General features: G+C 36.2%; 1 protein-coding gene across 1 annotated transcript in view; it reads right to left on the bottom strand.

Moving 5' to 3' along the window:
* The window catches only part of KHDRBS3 (KH RNA binding domain containing, signal transduction associated 3), an 80,376-nt gene that overhangs the window by 18,164 nt on the left and 34,336 nt on the right, over nucleotides 1-27,876 (bottom strand). Inside the window, exons 4-6 of the mRNA XM_054385505.1 lie at nucleotides 25,010-25,156; nucleotides 20,987-21,126; nucleotides 11,449-11,641 (exon numbers count right to left, since the gene is read on the bottom strand). Of these exons, the coding sequence (XP_054241480.1) occupies nucleotides 11,449-11,641; nucleotides 20,987-21,126; nucleotides 25,010-25,156 (480 nt within the window). The remainder of the gene's footprint in view (nucleotides 1-11,448; nucleotides 11,642-20,986; nucleotides 21,127-25,009; nucleotides 25,157-27,876) is intronic.

The raw sequence follows: 27,876 nt of genomic DNA, 5'->3' as shown, positions 1-27,876 counted from the left end.
TGACATCCTCAAAAGAATTGAGAGGAAACTGAATTTACTACAGGAGTCTAGCATTTTTTTCAAATAATTTGAAATTGCTTATGTGGAAAAGCAAGCAACCTGCCCATCAATACTGCTTTGCTCCCAAAAGATGAGTGAATATGATTGTTTCCCAGCAGTGATTAGAAGTGTCTATGAATATTTCCATCATGAACGAGTAACAGCCTATTCTTAGGTCTCAAAAAAGAAATGAGGATTCTTTCAACTGTCCATTGTGAAAAAATTCATGGATAAATAGACCCACTTGAAAAGGAAATGCATTATTTCCTCTTTCAGTAATTCACTGTCCTGAAACTAAATATTAGAGTCTGCGTCGGTGTGAGCTGAAATTCACCCCCCACCAACAAGTAACCAGGCTAGCCCAGTCTGGAAGCAAATGAAGGCTGTATTTACAAGCAAAGAAATGCAATGAATATGTACAAATATACAAAATTCACAACATTTACAAATATATACAATCAACAGAAAAACACAACCAATCTCCCTCTGCTTCCCCCCTAGGGGACCCTCCCAAAGGGGCCTCCCTCTCCCAGGAGCTTCCCCCCCAGCCCCCCCTGGACAGAGAAGCAGAGTTAGTTAGAGCAGAAAGTTGTTAACTTAGCTGCCAAGATCAGTGTGTGTTATCTTCAGCCAGAAGAGAAGAAGAAACAGCAGCCAGACAGCCCAGCAACTGCCCCCACTGCCGAACGCAGAATGTACAGAATGCCTACTTTGTTTTGGGTAACAGTTCTTAAACATTTCTATCTATCCAATGGAAGTGTTTAGAACAATCAGTATTTTGCTTTCTTACACCCAATAGTGACTTATTTACATTCTTTCACTTTCTCTGTTATGAACTTTGCAAGGAAAAATTAAAAAGACAGTTTCAAACCATCACAGAGTCTTAGCATTTTCTTTGCCCATCTGATATGGATCTCTTGATAAGCCACATACTAAACCCACAAAACCATTGCCTCCTGGCAGTTATTCTGAACAAGCACTTTATTACTTATTGATGCAATACACAGACATCTGTTAACAATACAGACATTAACAGCAGAAGCTGTCTGAGCCAACTTATTTGCTCTGTTCCAGAACATTTATGTGACATTTTGTCTCCCCTCAGAACCTCCACACTGTGAACCAGCCATCCCTAAGAGGTGTTCCCAAACTTCAAACTGTGCACACACAGAAGAGACAACAAATGACAGTGAAGGACTGAACTTAACCTTTTAACATCCTACAAAAGCTTTGCCACTAGGCAATCACTGGAGATTTCTTAAGCAATAAGTTCTACTAATCACAAATACTTGACTAAAAAAAATTGATTATAAAAGATGGAAAAAATCAGACTACTCTGAAGTTATTGTGTATCTATGACTTGCTGAAGACAAAGGACACAATAATTTTGAAACAGGAAGACAGACCCTTGTCAAGGTGCTTAGCAGAACAAAAAGACAATTTTGGAGAGGTCCATAGTGTAGCACACCTACATGTTTCTACTATTAGCATTTCTTTTCCTCAGAAATTTTGCCCAGAACTCATTACTGTTCACAATTTTGTGTATTAATAAATTGACTACTGCAAACATTAAGCCTTGCCTTACTATATTGAAAAGGGTCTCTTATAAGCTTTGAATGTAAAAGTAGTTTTTAAGTGGGACTTGTCACTCAGTATTAAAGAGATCAACCTGTTCTGTTGCTATTACTATAATCTACCTGAATAGATCAATTCTTCCATTTTATTGCTGCATTTACATTTATACAACCAAAAATTTACATTAAAACCAAGATAAACTTCATCTGCAACATGCTGCAAAAATAGAATAGGTTTAGAGAGCTGCTCTCAATAGCTTGTTCTGTTAAGAGATAAGAGATTCAAATTTCAAAACATTTGTTTACTGTGCACTATTCCCTTGAAGAAGCAATTAAGCAGAGGCAGCTGAAGTATGTTTCAGAGCTTTTCCTGAATTAGGTCTGACACAGTTCTTTCTCTTAGTCATACAGTATTTGAAAGCTTTTGCTTTCAGGAGGTTACAAATAAGGTTGGCCAAAGCAGAATGTTTTATATTTTAGATTAAATCCACACTAGTTGAGTACTTTCTTTCTGAAACACAGACCTCTTGCAGCTTCAATAAATCTATAGTATCTAGGTGAAATATTCTTGGCCATATAGCATGTTTCAGTACTATAAAATATGATGCTAACTTCAAATAACTATCACTTTTACAAATTTATAATGAAAATGAACAGGATGAAACTTAAATACATGCAGATATTCTGTACCAAAGTACATCAAAGCTGACAGGCTTTGGTATATAGATTTCTTTATTATATAAGAAGAATTACATCTTCATCAGAGGATTTTAATTACATTTTTCCTGCTGATTTTTCTGCTGGTTTTTCTAATGTATTTAAATAAGCATTAATTTTTGTATTTAAAATCATTATTGTTCATGTGAATGATAGCATTTGCATTCTGACTACCTACCAAATGCAGTACAATGGACTTCCCACTCTACTTCAATTACATAGTCTACAAATAGCTCTTCCTAAAGATACTCAGTAATCAAAGTTTACTGGAGAAGCTGTATTACCTCTCCCAAGGTAACAAAAAACCCCAACCCAAACAAATAAAACAAAACCAAACAAACCCAAACAAGATCGTAAGTTCCTCTCACGAACAGAAGGATTTTTTTTCTGTTATTCTGCTTTTCAGGATAACCTGGTGCTGTACACTTTGTGCTTAAAACAAAAAACGTAGAAAAAAGAGCAGAAAATGATAACGTCCTAAACTACAGGTATTTCCCATACAATATTTGAAATACCAACCATGAAGGTATGAAGAGCAATTGTCCTGACTTCTGCTCCTTTCATTCTTAAGAATCTTTCCCCAAAGTAACAGAACAGCTAGAATTAGGAGACAGATAATCTGAAAAGAATATGAAGTTATTCTGTAAACCTTTAAACCAGACTATCAGCCAGAATGACCTTACATTTCCTCCTAAAGAGAGAATCTGCATGCAGGTCCCTCTATAACAGTAGCCAAAGAGAAGCACTGGTAACAGTAATTGTTCAGTGCAAAGTGCAGAAATTTTTCATGAACAGAACTGAAAGCAATGTGTAAATATGTACCCTTCAAATACATTAAGTTGTAACTTATTAGCACAGGTCAAAAGATGGCAAAAGTAATGAAAGCAATCTTTGCAAAAATCTCTGCCTACTCAAAACATTATAAATCATGCTAAGCCTTGCTCATCAGTGTTTCTTTCTAATAATTAAGCACTCTACACACACTCTTGTTCATCAGCAATAGGAAATGGTGGCTTTAAATCATAATCTGCTGGCAGTGACAATGACAGACTAGTGTTTGGGCCCTCTTTAGGGGAAATTAACAGTGTTTCAAAAGCAATAAGACAAGAGAAACAGTAAGAAGAGGGTAAAAAGTTCCTATTAACAAAAAGGCCATTTGCAGTGCTGGCTAAAAAAATATCATGAAGTCAATAAGAAATCAATTTTCCATCTCTCTCCAACTAAAAAAAATCCATCCAAGGGAAAAAAACAAGGCTGTTATCACTACAACTCAGAGGTTGCCTTTTTCTTTTTTTTTCCCCCATCATTCTCTGAAATTAATACTTACAGCAGTACTTTATCACATAATACTGCAGGAATGTCTTCCTTTTGGATAAAATCTATCACATTCAAAAAAACCCTGTTTGTGTAAATGTTAAGTTGAAAGAGAAAGAGCATGAGACAGTATCAGCACAGTGCAATGAAGATTTTTGGGTTTTGCAAATTAGAATTGTAAAGGGAAAGCATAGCCTTTTTGGTATGTGGAAATAACACACCCCCATCATGTAATCAACAGGGAATATGGGGCAATCAAAACAAGTATAGGAAGCTACTACCATCTAAAGTCTAAGAGATAACATTAAAGACGTTAGCTGCAAACATGCACAGACTTCAGGATCTTATTTTGTAGATTTTAATCTGTTTTTGTCTAGAAAGAGTTTAGTGCATATTCAACCAGGACAAATAAAGTATTCCTGGAACAAGAGATGTACTAGTGGATTGTCTTTTATACATCTCCAAAAATAAGAAGACTTCCTAATGAATATAGACAGTAACACTTAAACCCAGTTACTGTCAGACAAACCAATTCTGTCAACAGCAGGGAGCAGTGTCAGAATCAGAACAACTCACCCCCAGTCAATGATACAAAATCAGAAGATGGACAACTTAAGCTACTTTGAAGAGAAAACTTTGTAAGCATATGATAGGTTAACTTTCAGCTTCAAGATAGATAGGTGGAATATCTTTTCATAATTTCTTCCAAAATATTCCACTGTTTCCACAGCCAAAGTGACTGGAGTTCCTGAAAAAATAAAGATTTTCCATTCTCTCTCCACCTTATCCTGAAAACCCCAGAGAAGAAAAATAGAAAAGATTCAAAATAAAACAACTAACTGAGGTACTTATTTTTTTTTTCATGTTAAATAGGACAATAGAGAAAAAATAAATGTAAAAAAAATTATAATTATCAAAAAAAGTAAAGAAATCATGGATTGATATGAACTTCATCTTGACTCTAACAATCTTGTTAACACTCCTGAAAAGCCAGAGTTCATTAGATACAATACTTTCACATATTAAATGCTTAATGACTAAGTGGAAACCACAGCACAGAGGGGAACAGACAGAATGAACAAAAGATTTCTCTGTTTCTTGGAGAATGAAGCTACCTCAAGCCCTTTTCCAGGAATTCAAACAAAAAGCTTCTCATTCAAAACAGCTAAGCAAATAAAAACATTTGAAGTGAATGTCACAAGACTAAGGTAAATTAAAACATAGTATGATTCTTACAAAGCAGCTTTAAAATTATACTTGAATTTTATTCATGAAGAATTTAAATTACTTTCAAAGTCTCATGTCTTTAGAACCAGCCTTTAGTTTGCCTAATATTTTGCTACCTTCACTCCAAAAGCATGTATTTGTAACAAAAAATTTTTAAAAAAGCCTGAGGATTTTATATAGTATAAAGTTTTTGCTCTTTTTTTTTCCCAACTGATCTTTCCTTCCTCAACCATAAACACCAAGAGAGCAAATGAATGTCAATGAGAAACAAGTCTACTTAAAAATCAGTTCACAATGCAAAATCAGCATTGTATTAATAGCTCCAGGAAATTGCTTCCACATCACTCCAATTTTGTTTTTCAAAATCGAAACTAAATATGATCTCAATGTAGAGATAGGGAATTCAAATGAAATGCTGGAGATAAAAACAGAATTTGCACTAGTTGTCAAGGCAGGTACACTAAGTACCTAAATATACTATAGGTTATTCAGCTGAATGGGGTCTCCCATGTAAATGCTAAGACTTTGTCTTCATTCTTTTCATTAATGGTAATTTACATGCATGTTTTATAATCACTGGATCATGAAATGGATTTTGTTCTTAGCCATACAGCCAAAATACTTGTAAATGAACGTCCCTTAAGTCTCCCCAGAAACTTGTAAAGATTTCTTACAAAATCAAAAGGACAGAAACTGCTACCCCTGCCCCTGTGTATACTAGGACCTAGGGTATCCTGGTGATCAGCATGCCATCTCCAGAAAGAACTAAAGGAATATGAATACCTGTGACAGTCATTTGAAGCAAGAGCATTCCACCACTGGCGAAATACTGACCTTTCACTTAAAAGAGACAACATCACAGTATCTGATCATTGTTTTGGGTAAGAACTCATTAGACAACACATAAGGGGAATGCCTTTTGGATCTTCCCCACTTCTCTCAAGGAGCACAGTTGTATATTATTGTAATAAACTGTAATATATATGTACTTTGCAATTTATCTGGTCTTACAGCATGTGCCTAGTATGAGAATTACAAGCTTAAGTGTGAATTCAGTCTGAAACAATGTTTCATTCATCAGTAAAAACAATGTATTTCTGGAACTATGCAGAAATGTATGCTTCAAGAACTATAAATCTTAAAAACTTAGCTATTCCCAACTTTTAGGATCTTTCACAATCAGGGAATAACTAAACATCTATTTCAAAAAGTAAATTTTAAAGTTTCTTGTCAATGTCTTTGTTGCATCCAAGAGTTCTGTACATCCTTCTAAGCAGCCTGCATCTATATCCAAGTTTAAAAAGCAAACAAACAAACAAAAAACTTGGCATGGAATTGGAAGTATTTCATAATGTTCCTTTTCAAGTTATAATTTCCTTAACATAAGAAAGGCTCCTTTGGTCATACTGGTAGACATTCCATCTTAATACAGTTTTATTAGAGAAAGCAATCTCATTGAAGCATTCTAATTGAAACATTAATGGCTAGAAATTATACATGTGGTCACTGCATTAGAAAAATCTGCCACTGAGGTAACCCTTGTCTGAACAGAAGAAAACATCAATGAAATTTCCAGAAACAGAGATAAAGCTCTGCAACAACTTTCCCACACACAGACTAGGGAGGAACATTTAGATCTGATTGTTTTCTGATGTAGTGTTGAAGCCCTGGCCATAACTTGCTAGATTGATGAGTTTTAATTTTCACTACAGACATTCCGCACTGCTGTGGCCATGGGTTTAAATCCATGTTTGAAGTCCAATTCTCAGTGCCTAAAGATCTGATTATGAACTCAAATAAATCACTTTGCCTTTAACAGTCAGCCAAAATGACACACTTTCATCACAAATTTATTCCTGTAAAGCAATATTTACAGATTTTTTGCAAAATATTTACCTTTGTGGAGTGAAAATAGCAGCAAATAAAAAAATCAACCTTAAAAGCACTTCAGCCAAAAGCACTGCTGTTTCTAATTTTGATAAAAGCCTCAAGGGTTTGAAACTGATGAGAGGACAACAGGAAGAGGCAGAAAACAGCAACTGTTACTAGAAAGTAATTGATACTAAATAGTTCTGTTCTAACTTAGCTGTGATTGAACTTTCTTCAGGGAATTGACACTGTTGAAGAGTAGCGAATTGCCAGCATACTGTTGCTAATTTCCTGCTTATTGAAAATTATGGAAAATCTAGTAGTTAAATACAATTTCTATTTCTTAACAGAATAAACTGCCAACTTAAAAAAATAATCCATGAAAATATTTTTACTATTATAAAATTTAGTTCACTGAGTACAGTAAAAAGATTCACATAAGAGTACTATGTCTCTGAAACTATCTGTAAGTGCTTCAACAGATCTGGCAAACACCTAATACGATTTCCCTTATCCAAGTATTATAAAAATAGATCTGGACATGCTTCATATATCATAGTGGACTTTCTCTTGACCTAAGTAATTGAGGACATAAAAATGGGAGGTGTGTTAAGCTTTCAGAGAAAGTTTATCACACCAGAGTAGTGAGTGTGAGAACAGTGATTATAAAAGCTGCCTGGTCATAAAGGCCTTAATTTTTCCTATCATCCAAGCTGATGCTACAACTATTAAAGGGAATGTTTACAGAAAATAAACTGTCATTTAGTGGCTTCAAAAACTTATCAGACCAACGACTCTCAGGTATCTCAGCCTCTCCTTGTAAGACACATGCTCCAGTCCCTTAATCATCCTCATGGCCATGCACTGGACTCCCTGCAGTAATTCCCAGTCCTTCTTGAACTAGGAACCTCACCAGGGCAAAGAGGAGAAAACCTCCCTCTGTGACCTATTGGCCACACTCTTCTTAATGCACCCTTGGTGCAAGAATTCCTTGATGGCCTGGAGGGCACATTGTAAGTTCATGGTGAACTTCTCTACCAGCACGCCCAGGTCCTTCCCTGCAGAGCTGCTTTCCAGCAGGTCAACCCCTAAATTGTATTGATGCATGGGGTTATTTCATCCCCAAGTGCAGGACTCTGCACTTGCCCTTGTTGAATTTCATGTGGTTCATCTTTGTCCAACTCTCCAGCCTGTCCAAGTGTACTTTCATAGTACTTCAGAGCAAATGGGCAAGGACTTCATGTACTGAAAATCTTGCATCACCTCTGAGATATTTACAGAGTTACAGAAGCAAGTTGTTGAAGACTTACATGCACAATATAGTCTGTTTCTTTCTGAACTTTTATAGTTTCAAACACAGGCTTGCAAGCCAAAAGGGAACGAAAAGCTTCATGAATCCTTGCAGACTTTCCTATCCTCAGTGGAAAGTCTTCCTGTGGTAGGCTGCCCCTGACTGGATGCCAGGAACCCACCAAAGCCACTCAATCACTCCCCCTCCTCAGTGGGACACAGAAAAGAAATAATTTAAAGCTCATGGGTCTAGATAAGTACAGAGAAAGGTCTTTCATCAGTTACTGTCACAAGCAAACCAGACTCAACATGGGGAAATTAAAATAATTTATAACCAAATCAGAGTAGAATAATAAGAAAAAAAAAAAAAATCTGTAACGCCTACCAACCACCCTTCCCCTTCTTACTGGGGTCAATTTTACTCCAAAATTCTCTACCTCCTCCCCACAAGCAGTGCAGGGGAATGAGGAATAGAGGTTTATCACGTATCTCTGCCACTCCAGTGTCCTCTTCACATTCTTCCAGCACAGGGTCCCTTCCACAGGGTTCAGTCCTTCATGAACAGACTGCTCCAATGTAGGTCCCCCGTGGTGTCTTAAGTCCCATCAGTAAACTTGCTTTAGCACAGGCTCTTCTCTCCTCAGAGTCACAGGTCCTGCCAGGAGTTCACAGGGTTCCCACATGGCCACTGCTTCCCTCAGGTACACCCAACTACTTCAGTGGGGTGTAGATACTTGCTCCACTGTTAATTTCTGTGTGCTACAGGGGAATCATGCATGCCTCAACCATGGTCTTCACCATGGGCTGCCAGGGAATCTAAAGCTCCAGCACCTTCTCCCGCTATGTTCTTTGATGACCTTGGTGTCTGCAAAGTTCTCACATTCTCATTCCTCACTGGTTGCAACTGCTGTTGTGCAGGTTTTTTTCCTCCCCTCCCTTCCTAAATGTTATCCCAGAGGTGCTGCCACTGTTGCAGATTGACTCAGCCTTGGCCAGTGCCAGGTCCACCTTGAAGCTGACTCTGTTAGACATAGGGGATGCTTTCCAGTATCTTCTCACAGAAGCCACCTCTGTTGCTCCCCCCCCTCACTACCAAAACCTTGCCACACAAACCCAATACACTTGTAAAACCTGCTCTGTAACCCTTCTAGACTTCTCAGTCTTGAAGCCTCCAAAACTACACGATGCTTAAAATAACTTCCTATGATACCAGCGATCTCACTGATGTTTTTGTTTTACAGATGCTTCTCAGCAAACCATGACACCTTACCCCACTCAGATACTCAGTTTGGCAAACCAGTGCTTATGCCATACGGCTGAACAGCAATTAAAGAAAGGACTAAAATGCCACTACAGCTTTCTACCAGGCTACCTTAGCCTGCAAATGATAGTTAGGGCACTTTGAAAATGTACTACAAATGAGCAGGTAAAAAAAAATTACCACGTAAAAGCTTTTACCATGCAATACACAAGCAAAACGTTTAGTGAGTCACCACTGCAACACAACAGACACAGAAAACATGGTAATTTAAAAATGGACCAGCTAGCATTACTTTGTCCATTACAGCTTTAAATATACCTATTCCAGCTAAGATTTTTTTTTTGACAGAAAAGTGATCTAGTTCTAGACATCAGTCTTTTCAGAAGTTACTTAGCAGAGCACTATTTTACTTCATAGTGTTATTTTTTTATCCTCTCTCAAAACTAAATCATATATCACAGTACTGATTCAAAGAGCTTCTACTTCTATGTCACTTCCATACATACATGCTATAAGCAGTAGATACAGAAATGTGAAGTTACTCAGGGATGTTTATTTTCTACCATATTAGCATGCATTCTACATGGTAGCATGGGAAATAAGGTGTTTAATGAGGACTAATCCCTTTGACAGTATTGTGAAATGGCCACTCATTTACTGTACCACCTTGACTAGACAAGCCAGATATAGCCAGGGGACATTTAGATAATTGTTCAAGTACTAGTTCTCATAACATTAATAAATGACATTAATTTCTTCTAAATTGTTCATGTACTAATGTTTGTACTTATGACATCAAATTTTCTGCATAAAGCTGTGTTATATAGAAAATTAGTTTTCTGATAGAAAGGATAAAGGTTGACATTTGATTTACAAGGTTTTTGAGTGAGCAGTGAAAGAAGAGGGAGAAGATGAGTGGAAAAAAGTTTGAGAAAATAACAAGAAACGTCTACATAGCAAAACCATTTTCTGGAACTCAGAACTCAAAAACTCCTTTTCCACTAGTCTGAATAACAGAGACATAGTCCAGACAGATCTGGTGTTGTAAAGGGGGCACGTTAAAAGACATAAAACAATATAAGCACTATTCTTGAAAATGTCATTTTTCTATATGACAAAATCCATTTTTATGATGATACTTTTGATTTAATTATTTTTTTCTTTATCTCACTGCTCTGTACGTTCAATTTAAATTAAATTTATGCCAAATAGCCATAACTGTCTATAATTTTCAGTCATGCACAAAATAAAATATTTTTATATGTTTTTTAATTTTTAATACAATAAAACCAAGGTAAATATATATGGTTTATTGAGCTACACTGTTCATTCATTTAGGATCGATTCTGAAGCTTGAATAAAAATATTTTAATTTTCTAATCATTGACAACTATATAACCACAAAGGTTTAGGAAGAAGAGTAGAATATTGTTCTCAGTTTTAGCTGGGAATTAAAAAACTACTGACAAAGTGTTTTTTTCAAATTCTTTGTAAAACAGAAACCTAATGACGTTCATTTTAGTACATAACTATTTTGCCAAATGCACTGTAAATATCTTTATGGTATTACATATAACCTGAGGTTTTAACATGAAACAGTTTAAAGGGCTGGAGCACCTCCCCTGTGAGAACAGGCTAAGAAAGTTAGGTTGCTTAGCCTGGAGAAGCAAAGCCTTCTAGTATTTAAAGTGGGCCTACAGGAAAGATGGAGAGTGACTCTATCAGGGAGGATGGTGATAAGGGGTAGCAGTACTAAACTGAAAGATTTACCTTGGTCATATGGAAGAAATCCTTTGCTGTGAGGGTGGCAAGACACTGGAACAGGCTGCCAGGACAAGTTGCAGATGCCCCATCATTTGAAGTGTTTAAGGCCAGGTTGGATGGGACTTTGTGCAACCTGCTCTAGTGGAATATAACCCTGTCATGGCAGGAAGGTTGGACCTAGATGATCTTTAAGATCCCTCCCAATCCAAATTATTCTATGATTCTACAGAGCCTGAAAATTTGACAAGAGATGACCACATTTGCCATAGATTCTGAGTTCAAGACTTTACTTAGTACCTAAGCAAGGGATTCTACTAAATTCTAAAGTGATAGTTAGGATCATTCCTCCAAAATGAAACACTTTACAGATGATATGTCAACAGCTTGACTTACATATTCGCCATATGTCTCCTGTGCCGGAGGTGGTGGCAGGGGTCGGTAGCCTGCAGGTGGAGGTACTCCTCGTGCCCTGGGTGCTAGAAGTCCACGACTGCGACTGACTGGTCCTCTACTGGGAGGCACTCCTCTGGGTGCTGGTGCCCCTCTTGGTACTCCTGCAGGTGGTGGAGGCACTCCTCCACGGCCCCTGTGGATACATGAATCACTTACCATTAAATATTACAGCCAGGGACCATCTTTCAACAATTCCCTCCCCCATTTCATGACAATTTCACTTTGCTACAGCCAGAAAGTGTAAAGAAGTTTATAGAGTGTCATTTTTCTGTACATATTAGTCCAATTACACAGAGTATGCAAAAAATTCTGAACAATATAAATTAGACATAATTCAGTGATGAACTTCTTACTACCTGGAGCCATTCTTGCACACTGAGAAACCCAAACCAATTTGCTGGAATCAGTGAACTTCACTAGAATTTAACTTGTAGTATGTGAAATCACCATCATAGAGTAACAGAGTAATTTGAAGCTGTTAGGCTGTACCATACTCAAATCCTGCACAGAGGAGTCAGTTGCAACTATCTTCTGGTCCTGTGTAAGCTTCTAAACGTAATCCAAAGATCACTCTGCATGTACGAGTGGGTCAGAAAATGTCCATTTTCTTGTGGTTCTAAAGAGATTTCCAGCTCTTGCAGGAAACATTTAGACATGTAATGAACATGCAGGGTGATTACAGGATATAAAACTTGATGTGCTACACGTATTTAAGAACAAGAAATAACAGTGTGTTTGGGTTTAAAATTCTAAAGAATGATAAGCATTAACTTGTATTCCATTAGACACTTCACATATAGATGAAAAATCTGAGACCTAAACTGAAATAGTTATCAAAAAAATATTTGATCCATTTAGAAGTGGCATATCCCATGCCTCCCTATACTAAAGGGAGAGACTTAGAGGTACAATCTAAGAAATTTGTATCATTTATTCTCTTTTAACCATGATAACTAACACATTTTTAATAGACATCTCCTTTGTAAAGGAGATTACTTCACCCTATGAACTACAACTGAGTTTAAATGACTGCTCTATAGGCATACAGACTTGCTCCAAGGAAGTCCTGGCCTTACTGTATGCTGTAACAGATACAGGGAATTAAAAAAAAAAAGCACAAGCTCTACACCACCTTTCTACTTATCGAGTCACCATCTAATTAATCTTCAGAGTAGTATCTGATTGCAAACACCGTCCTGATTTCAGTAGAAATTTCCAACTTTAGCTTTAAGATTTAATATGCCATTTCAAGTAAGTCATAATTTTTCATTGGTAAACTTATCAGAAAAAATTATGATTGTTTTAACAGTTAGCATTTGAAAAACTGCATCACTAAATGAAGAATGCAAATGTAAACACTTCATACAATCAGGATAGATTTTATCAATTTTCAGTACTGATTAAAACACAGTCAAAGTAATTTAAACAAGCCTAGAGAGTAAGTGATTTAAAACTGTGCTTATTACTTGGTTTTGGCTAATCTGTAGAATGCCTCCTCAGGACAGGGTACCAGCTGCTTATTTGACTTCATTGTAGTGGGGGCAGGGGTGAGCAGTGAAGTTCCCAGACACAGCCTGCTGAAGTAATATAAAGAAATAGCAAATGTGATACTTTCCAAGTGAAGCCAAAGAAAGGGAAATGAACCTATTGGCATAGACAACAGTCAACACCAAGTGGAAAAAAAAAGTCAGTAAAAGGACTCAAGAATCACTAGCCATAATCTTCATGGCATCCTTCATACAAGGTGCAAGCGAAAGCAGCAGGAAATGGGACATGCTGAAAAACATGGAAAAACATTTGAGGGAGTGGAGAAAAAAAAGTACAATTTGTCATCAGCACAGACTTGTTCTCAAAGAGTAAGTAGAACACCAGATACATGTGATAAGAAGGTCTTTTCTGCATTTCAAAAAGAGTTAATGGAATCGGAGTGGTGATGGGTGGGAAACCATAATTCTGATTTAGGAGACCATTCACACGCTATTTTAAGAGGAACCACTTTGAATATATCATATACTTTTCCAAAAGCAATACATGAGTTCTGGTATTCCTTAATTTGGACAAGGTTTGACATATAAATTATGTTTAAAGGGATTTAATGGTGAAAATGTATATACACAGTATGGGAAGACATTTAGAGAAATCTCATGGGAAGTCAGAGCAACCACAAAATTGTCAAAAATCTTGAGCAAAAAGAGCTCACTTAGGTAGAGGTATTAAAAAGAGGTATCACTTGAAAAGCTGAACCCATCTCCAACAAAGGACAAATACTAATATAACAAATGTAAAATACTCAGGAAAGCAGGTCAGAGAATGCAAAGAATTTATAAAAAGCCTAAAACAATAGAAGTCTTTCAAACATCCTGAAATTGGAAAACCTGCCAGAGTCTGAGGCCAAATCACCAGTGCAGAACAATAAGATATGTATATGTATGTATACCAACAACTTAAACGTATACAATCAAGAAAGACCAGACAAGCTTCTCATGCTACCGTCTTTCCTTATGGGGAATGCATTGGGTGGTGTTGCCAACTGAGACAAATTACAGAACAGAATTAGTAAGTAAAAGTAATTGCACTACCTTCCTATAAACTACAACAGGAGTTCAGTCATCTATCTCTTTAATCTGTAGTTGAATCCCAACATGGTTAAGGAAAGGGAAATAAGCCAAAAAAAAAAAAGCTCAAAGCAGCAAACTATAATAAGAGGGAATACTTAGGATTTAATGTACAGACAAGCACCCAAATTCACAGTTTCTTTATGAGGATCTTATGGGGAAACAGCAGACAATATCCAATAACCCTTACCTATGAGGCCAGCCATAGAATGCTATCTTCCATTCATCTTAGAATGCTATCTTGTTTATCAAGCATGACTTTCCCTTTGTGAATCCATGATTACTATTGATGAACTTTTTTCTGTGCCTGAAGTGGTTTTCCAGGATTAGTTGCTCCATCAGTTGAGGCTGACCAATCCCACAGGTCTCTCTTGCCAATTCTGAATGTAGGAGTGACATTTACTTTCCACCAGTCCTCAGGCATCTCTCCTAATCTCCGCAATTGTTCAAAGATTTACAGTGGCTTCACAATGACATCTGCCAGCTCCCTCAGCTCTCTTGGGCATGTCCCATTGGAGCCCACGGCCTTGCATCCAGTTTGCTTATCTATTCTCTAAGCCAATCCTCTTCCACCAAGGATATGCCTTCCCTCTTTGGGTTCCTCGATTTCAGAAAGCCACTCTCAGTAGTAAAGACAGAGTCCAACACCTTAGCATTTTCCATGCACTGTGTCACCAGGGCTTCTGCTCCATTCAGCAGAAGGCCCACATTTTCCCTCGTCTTTCTGTTGGTACTGAGGAATTCCTGAAAGCACTTCTTGTTGACTTTGACATCCCTCATTACATTGCTGATGATTCCTGCAAGTTCTCTTCTCATGTCTACATAACAGACATGTCCATCCTTTAGGGGCCAAATTGATAGTCCTAGGACTGTTTAATCCCCAACACATCTCATAGAATTCTCATCTGTCTGTGCTTTAGCTAGTCCTTCCACATCTCTTTTTACCTAATTTTTTAAAAACTCTGCTCTTTGGAATCCTATGTGAGTATGCTACCCAGAATTGCCTAATTTCTTTGGATGAGGGAAACTCTACTCTTTAGGTACCTATTAACAGTATTTTCTACTAAACAGACTGTAGAAAGCAGTATTTTCTACTAAATACACTGTAGTAAATACACAGTACTTAAACATACTCAGTAAATCCTAGCCAGGTGCTCTTACTGTCACGTTCAGACATGCTGTAGCAAAGTCATCATCTATGTACTTAAGACCATTGAGTCCTACTCTTGAAGAAACATCTTACTGCCCTAAACTAGGTTATTATGGCTCTAAGAAAGTTTGAAATACTTCTATCTGATCTTTATCACTTTGTTTTTAATTTTTCTTAATGTATAAATCTGGCAGTGGTGAATCCAGTGGATGATGTTAACCCTTCCCTGATAAATCCACAGGCAATTTAGGTAGCTAAGTTAAGGCTAATCTTACTGTCAAAGCTGTGTAATTAACTTGCAGGGTGTGCACTGGAAAAAAAAGGTCTTTTTCAGTCTGGGCTCCATGGACTAAAAACAAATCCCAGTAACTAATTTGATCCTTTGTTTCACTACGCTGAAGAGTGCACCAGAACAGTGAGGGGGAAAAAATTCTAATTTAATTCATATGTCACAGCATCCCTCAAAGATAATGTCATTAAATGTATTTTTTGTTGAAACCTAACTCTTCCCCTTCCCATAACATTTCATTACTTATACCTGCAATTTAGTATGAGAGAAAAAAGAACAGTAAGTGAAGCATGTAATTTCTAAAAAGGTATGATATATACATTAGAAAATATGAGAATATGCCTTTCACTGAAGTGAAAGAATATGCTAGTGTGATTTGTAAATACTGTAATTATAGAAGATAATTTCAATGTAGGAAACCCTGAAAAGCATACTTTACTGTGTACAGTTAAATTATTACTTAAGCATTGGATTTTTGTAACTGATTAGCCTCCCACAGTTAGAATAAAGAGTTTAGTGTGTGGGAAAACATTCTAAAGAAAATCTAATAACATTTAGAAGCACATTATACTATAGCAGAGTCCAAACATGAATATTTAATAATTCACAGGCAATATAATCATTTATTGCCACTAGAACAGTATTTTACCAACTCATACAATGCATCCATAAAAACTACTGAAATACTTCCTCTTTGACCTTTTTTAGAAAGATTTGGTTTTTTTACATTTCTACTTTATAGTAGTCCCATAGTGTTTCTAGAATTTATTTCCAGCAACCTAGTTTATCACCCTTGACCATCACAGAGCATGTAGCTGATACTCCCTTCCAGCTTCCCTCAGCAGTAGCTCTACTTCCAGCTTTTCATTTATGACTTTCTTCTCTCTACTATTGTGCTTATTTTTATTTCAAGTTTCACCTTTCACTGAATGACTGAGTAAGCGTAGTTGTGATTTCACAATCAGAATAGATCAGGCTTTCCTTCACTATTAGCGAAGAGTTTATATGACCTGAAGCTCCTTTTTGATATCTCCCCTCCAGAAGGGCAAGCAAACATAAGGAGCTTTAAAATAAAAGTACGTGTGAAATTTAAGACCAGTTCCATAACACTGTATTACTCAATGAGGAAACACTTTTAATTCTTTAATTTTAGTATTTGTCATTCCATATCTGAAAACGGTAACACGTGTCATGTTTCAGTTTTGCAAAAAATGGAAGGCAACATGACGCTAAAGAAAATGCACAGAACATAGTATTTGTTCTTGTCCTAGACTCAGAACATGCTTTGTCATTTTTTTTTGAGCTACACAATCTTGCAGTATGCTACCTACATGTCCTCCATAAAAATTTATTCTTCGAAAAAGAAACCAGTTTATTCCAGACACATGTCCTGAGAACAATTGGAAACTGTGAACACAATGCAGCATTGATCCACATCACCTCATATTACTTCTGACATAAGACAGCAAATTCTACAACTTCTGTAACAGTATTATCAACTTCTGTAACAGTATTATCAGTCCCTAGATAGAGTGGTAGTCATTCAACCATTAAGATCTCATCCAAGCATACACTGAAATATGAATAGAAGGGAAAAGAAAAATAACCACAATCTCATGCAAACATAAACCAGAATTCTGCTGTTTCTTTGAGTATTCCCTACATGTTGCCTCTATGAGAAATTACGTTTTCTTCCCCTCAGTGAAACTAAAATACACTTTCAAACCCAACCAGCCCTTCAATAATCAAAGCGGGGGACTGCCTATAAGAGAGGTGGAGAGACACTTTTTATTAGTGCCTTTAGTCACAGGACAAGGGATAATGGCTTTGAACTGAGAGAGCATAGGTTTAGATTGAACGTATGGAAGAAATTCTTTATAACAAGGGTACTGAGATACTGGAACAGGCTGCCTAGAGAAGTTGTGGATGTTCCATCAACAGATATGTTCAAGGTCAGATTGGATGGGTCTCTGAGAAACCTTATCCATTGTCACTTCCTATGGCAGAGGGATTGATGTAGATGATCATTAACGATTCCTTTCAACACAAATGATTCTATGAGTCAGTGATTTCTAGATGAAAGTGACATGAATTGGTCCTCCTCAACATCAAGGTAGCAAAGATTTACTCTTGTTCACAGACTTACTATTATCATCGTCTAGAATTTTGATTTTACAATGTATCTTAAGAGTCAGAATTGAGTGATCCTTAAATCTTTTTTATTTTATCTTAAAACAGGAATGTGAAGTTTGAAAGAAAATGCTATTTTACTTGCCAAATGTCCTTAAAGGTATACATTAACGTGTAAGTTACCACATTTATTTGCAGCCTTTAGTTTATCAGAAGTCTTGAATTCACATTTTGGTATTATTTATATTGCACTGATTCAAGTACATTAAAGAAATAATGATTCTGAAAGAGGTACATCTAGCTACTCAACAATGACAGTATCACATTGACCATCATGGATCCTCTAAGCTTGCTAGCACAATAAAGTAACTGGTATGATCTTTCATTTTATACAGTCACCTCAAAAAAAAAAAAATCAAAACAATTAAAAGCCTTGTCAGTTTGTGATAAACATAAAAGGAACAAAAACTAGACTATCACCAGGGAGAGAATTTTTGTGTTCCTTCTCTTTTTGCACAGAAGAGGCAGTTACTACCTGAACTGGTTAAATGCTCAGCATGAAGAGAGATCACAGAAGTGCTGTAAAAACATCTGAAGGTCATCTTTAACAGCATTAGGAAGAAGGAAAAAAAAAATAAAAAACCAAAACAGAGGGAAGAGGGCAGAACAAAGCAGGTATATGCCCAATATTAATGATGAGAAGGAAAAGCATATTTCTAAAGGTAAAGCTCAAAACACATGTATCCCTTCCATAACAAATTCCATCCAATCACCCCCCAAATATTACTGGGCCTTGAAGTCAAAAAATTCAGTCAAGAAAATTTGGAACAAGTCAGAAATAGCAGAATTAAAAGTAACAATATAAAATAAAAAATAATTAAAAAAACAAACAAACAAACCCACAAAATCCCCACAACCATGAAGAATTTACTTACCATATAAAGGAATACCTGTGCACAAGCTAGAATTTTGTATGCAAGAACAAATGTATTGTTTCCTACAAAGTAAAATTTTGGTATGGAGCTAAACATACACGTAACAAGTCTTCTTAAAAGAAGGCACTTGATAAGATGCATTATCTCCAGTTTCAACATGTCTGATAAGGAGTAAAAAAAGGCATAAATTAGTACTTCGGTTCTTTTTAGTTGAACTATTCAGGAATAATAAAGGCTTAAATCAGGAACTTAAGCACTCAGTAATTGCATCCTCAACAGGATGTTCCACATATCAAGGCTGATATCTTAAAAATTCTATGGATTATAAAGTGAGGTTAGGACTTGAGGTTTTATACTTCACTTCATGAATGTGCTTAAGCTTTGCTTCAACCTCTCCTGGATATCTACAGGATACTTGCTATTGGAACTGTTTTATTTAATACCAGGACAAAGCCTTTGACAAAGCCTGCCTTCAACAAAAGTATTAGTGACTGAAATCAATTTGTGCTACAAGGAGCATGGCATTACAAGTGAGTTTAAGATCTTAAAAACTCAATGGCTCTAGTATCTTAGAAGCAATGGCATTAAATTTCAATTTAAAAAATCTTTTATGCTAACAAAGCTTCAATTTGAGGGGAAAATAATCTTGGGGTTTAAGACAAGACTTAAAGTGAGGACAAAGCTGTTCATCTGACTTCCAGTTTTCTTTGAAACATACACAAAAAGGAGATGACAAATACAATTTCAAATTGTCATTTCCAAACCAATTTTAAATTTCCTCTGAAGACACTTCAGTTATAAGCCAGTAGGATGAACTACAAAGGATTGTGAGCTACCTAAAAGTACATATGTCATACATGAAATGTAAGCTTGAAAAAATTCACCAAAATCCAGAGAATGGGATAGTGATGTAAGAACTTGAACAAAAAGCTCATTATGCATGCATGTGCTAGATACTAGTAGTCGAAAGTAGGTATAGAACTTTAGTGATAAGATCAGACCAAACAATAACTTCTGTATCCAGCTAGGTTAATGACATGAAAAATGAAGACAATATGAACAGAACAGTGAGCCTATCTGTACTGAACATCTGTAGCAGAGCTGTTCTGGGCATCTATGAGAAAGTTAAAAATAGATATTTAAGAACAGAAGCAAAATTTGCAAAAAAGCTATCTCCAAAATCAAGGGATCTCTAATTGGCAAGCACTTCTGTATGGCTGAATAACAGTGATGAAGAAGTGAACCTTTTTATATAATTACTACTACTCCAAACAACACTAAAATAAAGAAGCTGAATGGATATATTACATAATATTATGTAAGATACGAACAAAAATTTATGGAAAATTATTTTTACAGGGTAAAAGTAAGGGTAAGTGTAAATTCCCTAAGATTCATTCTGCATTGCATTTGCAATCATTATTGCAAGATACATGTAACTGTAAAGGGATCTGTAAATGGAATAATTCCTTAGTGCTTTTTCTTCTAGTGTGCTTAATCTGAGTTCAAAATACTTCAGAATATTGTTTTGAAATTTTAAAAGCTGAAATGTTAAGTTTCAAGCTTGTATTCATAAGTGCCATGGCCACAACTGAAGGGAAACAGTTGACTGTAGAAAACTGTTACACTTAGCTGCTGCAGTCACAACCTCTCCACACTGTAACAGAAACAGTTATGTGCTTTATTTAGTTTGTTTTCACACTTTGAGACTCAAAGGACTTGAAGCTGTCATCTTAGTGCTGCAAGGAAGAAAGGGGATGCTAGAGTGAAAAATAAAGCATCTCCTGTGCCAAAGAAAAATAAAGCAAGAGAAGCTATAGACTTGTCTATTCCTGAATCAAAACCCTCTTTTTATGAAATAAGCATAGCACAGATGAGACTAAATCCAAATTCTACCTCCAAGTCACTTGCATAACATTATTTTACTGTGACTATAGAAATTTTGTAATGCAGCATAGGAAGTATGTGTATTCTGTAAGTTAGAGAAATTAATCCAAAATCATGTCAAAGCAAGACTTCAAACTTGTGATCTCCACAGGGCCAATGCGCAGACCTTACATGCATCTGTGGGACAACTGAAAGAAGCCAAGCAGCACAGAACTAATCTTACTGTGCTGCTCACAGCAAGACTGCACATCTTTATGATGGACACTGTTTACTAATATTCAATATTGGTATTAAAGTTAATTCAGTCTAAGCGAGACTACTTTCAACAGATCAAGATTTGTTTCCCTCTGTTGCTCTTATTTTGGGATTCCTTCACATTTCACTACTGTATTCTGGGTTTTTTTGGTGTTTGACAAGAGCAGATAAAAATATACACATTCAAGTTCAGTTCCTCTGCAGCTGACATACTTACCTGGACAAAGCAGGAACTGGTACTCCTCTTGCTCGAATAGATGGTTTTCCACGAACTACTGGAACTTCTGCATTTTCTGAACCCCCATTTAAATATGTTAATTCTTGAAGCTGTGCCTGTCTGATTTCATCATTGTAGTCCTAAAACAGAGGGGAAAGTGAGAAAAAAATAAAATTGTTCAACCAACATACCAAGCTGGTCTCAGCAAACACTGCTCCTCAAAGTTTCCTCTTAAAATTTTGAATGTCTCACGAAAAAAAGCTTAATATGCAGAATATAAAAGGCATACTATTCAGTCAAAAATATCTAAAAATTCTACATATTAACTGCATTGTTTTGCTCAAGGATGTTTCTTTCCCACTGAATATTACCTTCATCAGTTAAAATGGCAATGTTAAAATGCTGTACATAAAGACAAACAAAAATAAAATTAATCAAGGTCCCTTTTCTGAGCTGAGATCTAGTTTTGTAGCTCCAGTTGGAGAATGATAGCGTGCTGAAAGCATGAAAAATTGCATTGCCTGGTATTGCAAAGCAACACAGAGTACACTATAGAAAACAGCCTCTGACAACTATGGAATAGATTAGTCATCTACACTTAAAATCAGAAGTTAAAGACAGAATAACAATGAAACGTATGCAATAGAAATACGCACTAATATCTAATAATAAGAGCTCCGAGAATTTCAATTCTAGAACACGCAAGGATAAACAATTTGAAGACACATGGCTTGTTTCTCATTCTGCACAAATCCTCTCTCAAGGTCTATCGAAAAGAAAGCTGAAGCTATTTACATAGAATTAATATGGTACTTCTCAAATACACAAGACTCTCTTCAGGGACCTTGAGCCAACCTCCAAAACTAAACACATCACACAGGAATAAAATAGATAAAGCAATGAGCTCTTGAGCTGTATATATTTTTCTGCCACTTCTCTTCTACTTCAAGTAAGTCAAAGAATGCATCTGTAAAGGTGAATTAGAAAAAGAAATATTTTACTCCATGTTTATACATACACAGTATGAAAATATCAATAGGTCCTCTAATAAGAATAAAGTGTTACTTCTGATATAATAGCTTTTATCTTCTGCAAATCCTCCTATTTCAAAAGGAGGTAGGTTTGTCCAAATGCTGTCTTATTTTCAGATTTCACTTACAAGATAGGGATCTGCATCTCTTATTGGAAATCCAACTTTTGTTATATTTATGTACTAGGCAGGTACCAAAAGACTATCAGGCAGCCTTGCAGCAAACAAGTCACTGAAACAACTCCAGATTGAAAAGAGATTGAAACATCTATGAACTCAAAGATCTCACATACACCACTGCAGCTGCTGAGGCTGAACTTCAATGCAATGGTGCTTGTTCATGAATCTAAAAAGACCTGAGAAGAGAAGCTAAGGTATTTTTGCTGTAAGTAACTACTACAAGGCTATTCTGCATCCTATATTAGACTGGACATTAGGAAAAAAATTTTCACAGAAAGAGTGATCAGGCATTGGAACGTGCTGCCCAGGGAGGTGGTTGAGTCACCAACCCTGGATGTGTCTAAATGTCGTTTAGACGTGGTGCTTGGGAATATGGTTTAGGGGTGAACTTTGTAGAGTAGGATTATCGGTTGGACTTGGTGATCCTGAGGGTCTTTTCCAACCTGAATATTTCTGTGATTCTGGTATATTCTAGCACCAGCTGTGATTGCATATTAGGGCTTGATCTGCAACCTATATCTCTATAAAGTTCAGTGTCTACATTTCTTGAAAGGAAAAAAAAAGCCTAGTAAGAACAGAAATTAAGATCACATTCATACATACTGATAACAGGACTTCTTGAAATAAAACTGATAATTGCTAAGAAGGCCAAAACAGACCTTATAGTACAAAATGTAATAAGGAGGAAAAACAATCAAGCCACATTTCGCAACAGTTCACCAAATGGTAGTTTCTAGAGGACAAAGCTGCTCCTTATTACTTACTGGAGTGGCTGCTACATGGGAAGGAGGGCACAGAAGAGATTAAGACATTTAGAACCTTTAGAACCAATCTGATAAGATTACATTTGAAAAGCCAAAGGGAAATTAAGACAGAGTTGGCTTGATTCCATAGTTCAGAGGAGATTGAACCAATGCTACATACCGATGTAATGATCAAAAATTGAGATGGAAGTGTACAACCAACAAATGGAACTGCTCATTATCAGTCTAATTCTAGTGGCTTAGCAGTAGAGCAATGGCTACATTTTGATAGGATTAGCTCAATGAAGAAAAATGCAACCTCTGAAGGGGGCAAGGGGTTTAGATGTATCTTTATCTTCGATGCACACAAAAAGCCCTTATCAAATTGAGCATATTTCCAACCAAAAAGGAAACAGCTGTTTGCTTACTCAAATAGCAAAAAATTAATTCTCCCTTACTTCTTCACTGAAAGAAACCATAAATCATACACATATAGTAATCTTTGGTACTATGACAACTCAGCATTCCTACAAATATTCTTTTGAGTATCCTCTAGCTAATCAATTAGTATGTTTGAACAGGAGTATGTTTATTTACCTCTTATTATATACATCAAGATAAACATTTTTGAAACCTGCAGACAATGTTATACTGTGGTGCTTTCTTTTTTATATAACTTAAAATGATGCTCAAAACATTTCTTTGGGGTTTTTTTAACTGTCTTAAGTTGCATCTACATTACTGTGTCATTTCACATCAGGATGTATATTCCTAAACAAACCTCCTGATGACCATCACTTATAATTTGGTTCAATTCATGGAGTAGTATCGAAGCATATGAACTAACTTGAATTTAGCCAAAACATGCCAGAAGAAACACTCAAGGAGCACAATTGACTCCACAATCCACTTGGGGATGGTTTCACGGACTGAATAGATTTAGCTGAAATCCCCAAAATGAATACAGTACTGCTGTCAGGCCACTAGCAGCAAGTGCTTCATCCTGTAATACAGCTGGCAATTCCAACCTCATCAGGCTGTAATGGTCATACAACAGGCATCCCACGTGGGCCTGAACACAGCTACATTAACTCCGCTGCCAAACATTTATGTGCTACTGTCACTCAGATACACACCTTAGAGCTTCCTTAGCTAGGTCCCCCATGTTTCCATTTTCTGACATGAATCAAGACTAACGTTTAGTTAACATTTTCAGCAGCAAAAAATCCCAGAAGTCAATGTACCCTAATGATTCTTTGCTTTCTATATTTATCCTGTAACCAATAAAAATAGAACGAGATTTCACTGAAGAGTTAGGAACTTCAAACAGCAACATCACTTCAAATGCCCCAGCTTCTTCAGAGGACTTGGACTGTTACAAGCAGTTTAATATAGCAAAGCAATCAAGGTTGATCCATATGAGAAGCAAATGAAAGAATTTTGTGTAAAGACACTGGAAACCCTGCAACACCATTGTCTATATGTATATCTCAGAACTCAAGTACAAACCTATACCAGATATCACAACTCATTTTATATATTCATACATTGCAAGCTGAAGTATATACCAGAACAGAATTATCATCCAGGTAGCACTAGCTCTGAAAATAAAAGAAGGATACAAGATAAAATGATATTGATTATCAGCACAGAACACTAATCCAGGATTATGGGTGGGACTAGTACAACATAAAAATTTCTCTATTCTTAGTGAAACAGAACCCTATGCTTATGCTTGAGTTGTACCTAGAACACTTTAAGCAAAGAAAGTTGTTTTTTCCATTATTTACAGGCTTTTTACAATTTTTAAATACTTTGGACATGACCAGTTAAGCAAGAATAAGATGTTCTTTTACTATAGGTCATATTATGAGATGAAAGTGTATGTGGACAGTTATGCATTCACTAAATAATCACCTATATCAAAAGGAAAAGTATTTGTAAGCAACAACGATTCTTTTGCAGGTGAAGGAAATTATGCAACATGACCAATACCATAGAGTAAGTTAGTTTTAGAGACATTTTCTCACTAGAGCACCAGAATTCTTATGAAAAAGTTAAAATACTAACAGGGATGAGGAACTTCTTGATTTCTTCCAATGCATGTCCCATTCTGGCATATGCTTCTGCCGGTGGAGCAAATACTTCAATTAAAACATGCAGGTCATCATTTAGGTGAAAGTACTTTGCCTCTCCACTTTTTCTCAACTCTTCCTCCTAGAAGATAAAGAAAACATTGAAGTTATAAAATGCTAGAGTATGAAATTGCATACTGTTCTGATACACTTCAAATCCATCATGATGCTATAATATCAGAATAGTATCAGTGAGTGACTTAAGACAAAATAGGACTCATCAGCTTCTGCTCACATACAGAAACTGTAGCACAAGGGATAATGTTCCCAGTTTTCCCAGGTGCAGCAGTTTCATGCAGAAGATGCTGAGAAAAGTAAAAGCTGCAGCCTCTTCTCAAAAGTGTTTAGAAACGGGCTTTATTTAATATTCCACAAAAGCAAGATTCTTTTATCAGTGTTATTTCAATTGTAATATTATTGTACTGCTCAGACACTTCCCATTTTCTGTTCTGAGATTTTGACCACATGAGTGCATCCTTCACAGAACTGTTGCTGCTCAGACATGAAACTACGAGCACATGGAAGGAGGACATTAAAGAAAAAAGTTCACTAGCTATTTCAGAAGAGAGTTTATTTCTTTTATTCTACTTCACCCAGCCCACTTCAATATGATTGAGAATCTATGATTTCAATGCAGTGGAGCAGAACTCACTTATTTCTTAATTAACTCAATTAATTCACAGACCTAAAGGGCATTATTTGTTAGTTTCGGGTAGGTTCCCCCACAATGTTTTTTTGACAGGTACATTCCAAGAGACTAAACAACCATTAAAAAAAATCTCATTGTATTACCAGATGTTATATCAAATTCTTAGCAGTTCTGATATTTGGAAAACAAAGCCCTAAGAATTCTCCCCTACTGTTTATTCTATTTAGCAAACACCAGTTAAGTACTTCATCCTTTAGATTACTAAACCTATAGTTTCAATGATAGTTGAAATATTCCCATGTACAAATATTCCTATGTACACGCTCCTTAATTATGGGTTCAGGTTTATAATTACAATCTATTTCTGCTTCTCGTAAGTGCAATTCTCATCATCATACCTCAGGTCTGACTGGAATGCTTAAAAAAAAATCAGCAGAATCCAGTTAGCTGTTAGAAAGTCCAGAAGAACACCAAGAGGCCAGAGTCAGCAGGATTAGACTTTATCAGTAAAACCACTATCTTGTTGATACAAGTAACAGACCTTAGACACTGGAAGTAAACTAATATAAACATTACAGTTCTTACACAATTTTAACAGGAATTGTTTCTCACTTCATCAAGGATTAGGGCTGGGCTGGCCACTAAATGAGTGATAGACTCTAATTCCTCTCTCTCTTTAAGCATAGTTATTCAAGATACATGAAGAAATACCTAGCTCTGGAAGCTGATATTTTTTCATCAGTGGGGCTTTCCATATAACTTGTGAGGTGTTTTTTTGTTGTTTTGTTTTGTTGGTTTTTTTTTTTTTTTATATACATGCTATCAAGCATTCTTTGCCCCTTTTTTAAGGGAAAAAGTCACTGTGCAGTTTGATGCACAAAGAATGGAGAATCAAGAAAATTCACTTCTATAGTTATCAAGCAACTTGCCCAGTAAATGCAATAAGCAATAGAAAAATCACAATTTCCTGTGCCTGGTAAAAAAAGGATTTCAATCAGTAATTTTAACAAAGCATAAGGAATTTCAGTGCAGATTGTTCTAAAATCATTCCCACTGGCAAGTTTTTAAAATAACTTTATCTTTTTCTTCTTGCTTCACTTGCGAAGTTCCCTGTGATTAAAACTTTCTCATTTTCAATTCTGTAATCCAATTTGGCAACACGCTCCTCTCCATAACTCTTAAAGGCACACAAATGACACTCACTGGCCTACATCTCCCAACCTTGGACACATATTATTTCAGGGGCTTTTTGTTTCCTGTGATGATCAACAAAAGCCACAGCTTGTTCCCATTCCAGAATCCCTGACAGTATTTCTAGCACCCAGGAAACTCTCTGCCCTCCATTATTTGACAGTACATATATTGGCTAGGCTTGCCCAGTGCATCTGGATGCTGCTTGGCTGGCCAAAACAGAATATTTTTTTTTCACCTCTACTACAATGAAGTCAAACCAAATGTGGAACAAGGGAGCTAAAAGGCAGAAAGGTCACAACTTCCTTTAAAAAAAAAAAAAAAAAAAAAAGTTCTTCAAATATCTATCTTATTGCACAAAATTTATCACATCAAATGGCACACGGTTTGGACAATCTGATTTAACTTCATATTTCCAATACAGACACAGCCTTGCAATACTGCACTCAGGGCAAGCTCTCTCATAAGGTTCTCAATTTGCTTTGTACCTTGTGCTCTTGTATTTCATTCCCTTCATGGTCCACAGCAAAGCAGAGAACTAGCACAGCTTATGATGTATCGCACCATAACACATGAGGCCATGTCCACTAAAGTTAGTATACTTTGTCCTGTATTCTTTTTTATCTATAGAGCTATATGTTCTTCATCCTACTTGTCAAGGTATCAAGAAACAGGTATTAGTCCTAGAAATCTACTGCTTTAAATCCTAGGTTGACTAGCAGTATTTCTCACAATATGCTAATAGAACTTTGATTTAGGTTTGAAGTTTCTTTAGATACTACCTGATATCTAATTTTAATGTTATCTTAAATTTGGCTTCTGTCAGATTTTGTAAACCATTCAGAATGCTCAAGTTGTTGAAAGGTTTGTACCAGTCTCAAACCATTGGTAACATGTGAATAACCCATTGGAGTGGAAGGTTTTTATATTGTAAATCTGAGGAAATAATTTGACGTAATCTT

This window comes from Indicator indicator, chromosome 12 (genome assembly GCF_027791375.1).
Source record: "Indicator indicator isolate 239-I01 chromosome 12, UM_Iind_1.1, whole genome shotgun sequence".
Classification (NCBI taxonomy): Eukaryota; Metazoa; Chordata; class Aves; order Piciformes; family Indicatoridae; genus Indicator; species Indicator indicator.
The sequence above is the reverse complement of the archived record's forward strand: the minus strand, read 5'-3'. Positions and strand labels throughout refer to the sequence as shown.